At 42.8% G+C, this 7121-nt stretch overlaps 1 protein-coding gene across 1 annotated transcript; it reads left to right on the forward strand.

Moving 5' to 3' along the window:
• The first annotated feature begins 208 nt into the window (after positions 1–208).
• LOC140555434 (uncharacterized) lies at positions 209–5363 on the forward strand. Its single transcript, XM_072678672.1, has 3 exons — positions 209–315; positions 1304–1386; positions 4318–5363. Exons 2-3 carry the CDS (start codon positions 1367–1369, stop codon positions 5186–5188), a joined length of 891 nt encoding a protein of 296 aa, XP_072534773.1. The 5' UTR covers positions 209–315; positions 1304–1366; the 3' UTR covers positions 5189–5363.
• Positions 5364–7121: the final 1758 nt, after the last annotated feature.

The following is a 7121-nucleotide window of genomic DNA, read 5'->3' on the forward strand; positions in this document are numbered from 1 at the left end:
TCAAATATCGATTTTGCGTCACTATACACTATAATTTAAAGATTAAAGAAAAATAACCCGCTGTGTCTTTAAGATAGACATGGGTGTTAAGTTTCAGCTCAAGTGTGAGCTGAGACTGACCAAACAGCTAGCACTTTCAACCACAAAGGAAGTTCTGAGCTTCGTACACAGGAAGCATCTCATCTTGTGTTCATTCTGCTGAGCATTAATATAAACATACAGCTCATCCAATAGTCAGGATATACGGTGTGTGTGTGTGTGTGTATATATAGTTTTCTACACAAGGTCTGAACTGTGTAACTAGCTCTGCTGTGGGTGAGTAAAATTACATTTTCAGTATATTACTGTTGTCTATTGGCAGTGTTAAAAAATATAAAAGAGAGTGGTGAGTTGAATCAACACAGGGGGGTTAATACATTGTATAGAGACTGTGCTCAGTTTGGGGGATTCTAATGTGTGGCACTGATGAGCTGAGCTCAGTCAGAGTAGGGGGTTCAGAGTGAATCTGAGCTTCACTGTAGAGAAACTGACCCACTCTGATCTCTTTACAGTGGAGGGGAATGGAAGCAGGCGTCGGTCGCCATGACTACAACACAGATACAGCCCATAATTTATCTTCTATCCAAACCCACCAGTGCAGCTACACGAGTCTTCTGAGTTTTATATGGAATGATGATGATGATGATGATGATGATGATGAAGGTAAAATAGTGAATAGAGAATCTGAACTAATCCAGTTCTCTTTAGGGACTACTTTCTGTAGCTGCACTACACCCTGCAGCATGTATCCCTCCACCATTTTAATGATCTGGTTCTAAAAGCAGGTTCTAGAGCCGAACTCTTCTCAGAACTCTGGTAGAACCGTGTCTCAGGCATCAGGCAGCGTCTTCATCACCATTAGGTGCAGAACTTTCTGTGAGGAGCTTTTATTAGAGCTTCAGACGTCTGCTTCCCTTCACCTCCACTGTAGAACCACAGCTCTGACTGGAAGAGCTTATCTAGAACCTCCACTGTAGAACTCCAGCTCTGACTGGGGGAGGTTATCTAGAACCGAGTCTTTCACACCCACCAAACCCCCCAAACACAGTAAACCCTCACTCTGAATGTCTGTACTTTGTTTAGGGGGGTGCTTTTGTTGTATAGTTGCATTGATTCATTTAAGAATTGATTCATTTAAGAACTGATTCATTTAAGAATCGGATCAGTCTGAGGCAACAGGCAAATCTTCCACCCACACAGACTGCAAGCCCCTGCCCCCCATACGAATGCAGCACTAACGCTAACTGACTGTTTCACATTGCAGTGCATCAGTCCACAGGGTCTGCTACCTGAGGTTCTAGAGACTGAAAACAAGAAGACCCCAGACATGGAACGTCCAAAGAGTTTGTAAGTCAAACAACATCATGCAAAAAATACAGAATCTGCTTTAGGCTTTGCTTCATGTTTTGAGCTGAAATGCTGGAACAGAATTACGCTTTACAGAGTGCATTTATAACAGGTTCAACAGTGGAAGGGAATACGGTACACGTCCATCATTGTTTATATATTTATTCACCATGTAGATGCTCGCTTCAGAAGCTCAGTTCAGTTCTAGATTAGGTTTACAGATTACAATTATAGATCAGCTTTATAGATTAGGTTTATAGATTAGGGTGTGAGGTGTCCACTGGGGTTGAGGAGCTGTACAGCTCTGGGGAAAAATCTGTTAGCGTGCCGGAGTAGTCAAGTCAAGTCAAGTCAGATTTATTTGTATAGCGCTTTTTATAACTGTTGTCGTCACAAAGCAGCTTTACATAATTAGTACTTAATAAAGGACAGAGACAGAGAAGAAAGAAGAAATAACATGAAGGATCAAAGCCTCCGTGAGCAAGCCAACGGCGACAGTGGCAAGGAAAAACTCCCTCAGAGCTGGAGGAAGAAACCTTGGGAGGAACCAAGACTCACAAGGGGGACCCATCCTCCTCTGGCCAGACTGTTTTAAACATTAATGATAAAAATTACCAAACCAGGTACAACAGAAAGTTAATAGTGGTGATATTAATAGTGTCAGACAGGCACGAGTCCATCTAGGTTTCAGCACGGCCACCAAACAGGCAGCAGCGGCTGGCGGGTGAGCCATGGGTTGTGGCGGGTTGGGGGGGGGGACCCGCTGGCCGGACTGGTAGGTGGCAGCTGGTTAGATGCAGGTAGAGGGGACCTCAGCAGGCAATCTTCCTGCAGATCGGGCTGGGTGGCCATTTACTCGAAGAAGGTAAAGAGAGAGAAGTTAGTTCTAAGAGGAATTTTATGGAGTGCAGAGAATGTTGATCATCAGCATCTGGGTATGTCTGACGACTCCAGCAGGTCTGATTATCACAGCATAATTAAAAGAGCCAGAAGGTAACACGGACACGGGCGCACCCTGAGAACACCAGCATCTATCTGCTCCACCGTCAACAAACCTGAGTGATCGCTTATAAGCAGCGAGACGACAGCTCCAGCATCTCAGAGTACTACAATTCCCTGGGTCCGCGAACCCCTGGACCTGCAGCCCTTATCTAAGAAACATTAATTACCAAAAGCTAAACTAAACATATAAGTTTTCAGCTTAGATTTAAAGATTGAGACTGTGTCTGAGTCCCGAACATTATCTTAAAGGTTATTCCAGAGCTGGGGGGCTTTATAAGAAAAGGCTCCTCCCCCTGCTGAGGTTTTCTGAATTTTGGGAACGCGTAAGAGGCCAGCACCCTGAGATCTAAGTAGTCTTGATGGTTCGTAATATACTATAAGATCCTGCAGGTACTCAGGAGCGAGGCCATGTAGGGCTTTATATGTTAATAGAAGAATTTTGTATTCAATACGGAATTTAACTGGGAGCCAATGAAGTGCTGATAGAACTGGACTGATATGGTCAAATTTTCTAGTTTTAGTAAGGACCCTGGCTGCAGCATTTTGCACCAGCTGAAGTTTATTGAGGTTCCTGCTGGAACAACCTGACAGTAACGCATTACAGTAATCTAGCCTTGAGGTAATAAAAGCATGTACTAGCTTTTCTGCGTCTTGTAGAGATAAGGAGTCTCTTAGTTTGGAGATGTTCCTAAGCTGCATAAAGGCTGTTCTACTAATATTAGCTATATGTTGCTCAAATGATAAATCTGAGTCGAATGTGACGCCAAGATTTTTAGCTGCTAAACCAGGAATGATGGGAGAATCAGCCAAGTCTAACATTAAGTCTGATGGTTTATTTCTAGAGTCTTTTGGACCTAAAAGGAGAACTTCGGTTTTGTCACTGTTGAGGAGAAGGAAGTTATGTGACATCCAGAGTTTTATATCCTTTACACAGTCCTCCATTTTCTGTAATCTAAATTTATCGTCAGGTTTGGCTGATATATAGAGCTGTGTGTCATCTGCATAGAAATGGAAATTAACGCCATGTCTGCTTATAACTGAGCCCAGTGGTAACATGTATAGTGTAAATAATAGTGGTCCTAAAACTGAGCCTTGCGGAACTCCATATCTTACTTCTGCGTAGTTTGAAGATAAATCTTTTATCTTTACAAATTAATAGCGTCCCGTTAGATATGATTGGAACCATGATAGGGCTGTCCCTGTGATTCCAACCATTTTCTCTAATCTTTCTAGTAATATAGTAGTAGTCAGAGTGGGTATGATGATATGTGAGTGATGCTAACTGCTGACTGTTTACATTCTTTACTCGTTTTAGCAGGTTTTGCATGACTGACTGAACCACTGCTTTAACCTCTTCCTGTGCGCCCCCTAGTGGTGGTGTGATTAAACTGAATTGAATGTGTGTTTACTGGAGTAAATTCTAAATCCTAAATCTACTAATGATTGATTCAGAAATCAGACTGTCTTTATTTTATTTGTATGGTCCAAGAGTGTAATATTTTATTTTAAGAGTGTAATATTTTATTTTAAGAGTGTTATATTTGAGAAAATCATTTATTTGAAATATATTACAAATCTTTGACTTTATGAATGGCGCTTCCTTTGCATCCTTGTATTGTAGAGAAACGCCCCTTAAGCGATGACGTGCTGGTAAAGGGAGCATTAAAAGGAAAGCTGCTATTTAGAGAAGTTACTCTGGCTTTGTTCAGACCAGCAGATCTGATTTCCAGATTGTCTATAGTCTAAACAGCCTTAAAAAAAAAAGTCGGTGCTGCTTGTTCACACATTCCAGCAGTTACATGAAGGGCTGAAATTTTAAGTAATAATCAGAATCTGAGAAAGAGAGAAAAATATACTTAACAACAAATAGAATAACGAATAATAAAGTTAATAAAGTACCAAAAGTAATGAGAAATCTTTATCTTACAGGAAGGCAACTAGCACGGAGATGGTGAGGGTACAATTGATGGAGTCCTTGAGAAATCTCAAGGATCTGTCACCAACATCTGTCACCAACATCATTGACACAAATGGTAGATATGTGCTGGACTGTATCCGACATCAGATGTTCGGGTTGGCAAATCTACAGACACTAGCATGTAACCAGGTCCTGTGTCTCCAACTCGTACGTTACTTCTACAAGAAGCTTAGTAATGCAGCAGTCCAGAGACCTGGAGGTCTGCACATCGTGCTGGTGGGTGACGGCAGCTTCACTGATCAGATTCATCCAGTCATCTGGCTCGTTCCTCTGGATACCATCAGCGACACTGTTCTGTATTCTCCATGGAACTGCAGCATCGACGCCAAAGTTGCTTATGGGATCTCAACAGGAGGCATTCAGCCCAAGCACCGAGCCTTCAGGAGGAGAAGTCCAGAGATGGAGCATCAGGAACGCCCCCCTAACTGGAACTGTATGAGAGCTCAATACCAAAATCATATTCCTGAGATCATCCTTGGACCCAAGAGGACCTTTTCTGATGACGTAAGACAGCTTGGGGATATAGCCAATGTGAAGGAACTGTTGAAAAAACACAACCGCCTTGTGATACTGTATGAACTAAATGACGGGCTGCCTTTATACCAAATCATTGGAGTGATTGCATTCCTGCTCAGGTTCATGCCTCCTTATAAAGCCACCATTCACCTGGCTGCAGGTTTAGAGTATAGAGGACCTGCATCGCCAAACGTGCAGATGTTGAGGGAGCAGTACGCCTACACGCCTGAGGGCACCATGATGACCTTAAAGAACAGGCAGTTCAAGTATTATCATTTCTATCAGAAGCTCAGGAGCATGCTGTGAGGGGTGTACTCACTTTTGTGATACACTGTATATTATCAAATGATGATATTCAGTAATATATATACATATTGTTTGTTTATTGTTAAATCAGTTTTTATTGTCCCACTTACTACCACTTACTTCAGTCAGGCAGAACAGTGTGGAGGAAATTAAGGGTGGTACAACAAGGGTTATTTACAGGGTTGTAGTCTTCTAATAGATTATTAATGTCTTTTTATTAAATCATCCCTGTCACACAAAAACTTGTATAAGTATTATGTTATGTAATCTATAACATTGGATCAATAACATTGTTGCTAAAATGAGTGAACATGGGACTACACATGTAGTGTTGAGTGTTCATCATTATTAATACATTTCCTCCACAGCTGCATGATTTTGAGGGGTGTGTGTTTAGTCACAGCCTGGTGATTTATATGCAAAACGATATCCATCATCACATCTACAGTACACTCCTGACTGACCCACCATCACATCTACAGTACACTCCTGACCGACCCACCATAACATCTACAGTACACTCCTGACCCACCATCACATCTACAGTACACTCCTGACCCACCATCACATCTACAGTACACTCCTGACTGACCCACCATCACATCTACAGTACACTCCTGACCACCATCACATCTACAGTACACTCCTGACTGACCCACCATCACATCTACAGTACACTCCTGACTGATCCACCATCACATCTACAGTACACTCCTGACTGACCCACCATCACATCTACAGTACACTCCTGACCCACTATCACATCTACAGTACACTCCTGACTGACCCACCATCACATCTACAGTACACTCCTGACTGACCCACCATCACATCTACAGTACACTCCTGACCTACCATCACATCTACAGTACACTCCTGACTGATCCACCATTACATCTACAGTACACTCCTGACCTACCATCACATCTACAGTACACTCCTACTGAACCACCATCACATCTACAGTACGCTCCTGACCCACCATCACATCTACAGTACACTCCTGACTGACCCTCCATCACATCTACAGTACGCTCCTGACTGACCCACCATCACATCTACAGTACACTCCTGACCCTCCATCACATCTACAGTACACTCCTGACCCTCCATCACATCTACAGTACACTCCTACTGACCCACCATCACATCTACAGTACACTCCTGACCCTCCATCACATCTACAGTACACTCCTGACCCACCTGGATCCAAAACATGTATGTACATGGCATGAGGGACTCTCATTGTTTACTTTGGGGGTCTTAGTTTCAGTGGCCGTGTGTGAAACTACCTCCACCATGTTTGGAAGCAGAAGCTGAAGATGATCTGCTTCTAAAATGTGCTCTATTGCGCCACAAAGAGGACATTCAGATAATTCTGGGACTTCAACACACACCTCGTCTTTAAACACACACACACACACACACACTGTTATGCTACAGAAACAGCCTTCAGGAGGAATCTGGAGTCCGGTGACGTTCCACTGTGGCGTTGCTGTGGGAACACAAGCTGAAGCATGTTCTACTGGAACCTGATTAAGGTTCTTCTGATTGCGGTCTGGGTTACTGTACTCAATGGAGACAGAGCGCCGTACACCGCAGTAATCACATTACACTTTATTACAGCAGCACGAATACATCTTACACTGTACTGTTACCACGGCAACACAGACAGGCTCATTTAACAGACAGTAAGTGTGTGTTTAAAGGTCTGGGTCAGATTAACAAAAGACTTTGAAACCTTGAATCTTAATGAATGAATCTTAATATAAACATATTTTAAGCATCCACTATATGTCCAAGTGTTTGTGGACACCCATTTTAATAAATGCCTAATGCAAGGCGTGGGCTAGAGGGGTATAAAGCCCCCCAGCATTGAGGAGCTGTGGAGCAGTGGAAGAACTGTTCTCTGGAGTGATGGTGGAGGAGCTCC

Source organism: Salminus brasiliensis, chromosome 5, assembly GCF_030463535.1.
Source record: "Salminus brasiliensis chromosome 5, fSalBra1.hap2, whole genome shotgun sequence".
In the NCBI taxonomy this organism is placed as follows: domain Eukaryota; kingdom Metazoa; phylum Chordata; class Actinopteri; order Characiformes; family Bryconidae; genus Salminus; species Salminus brasiliensis.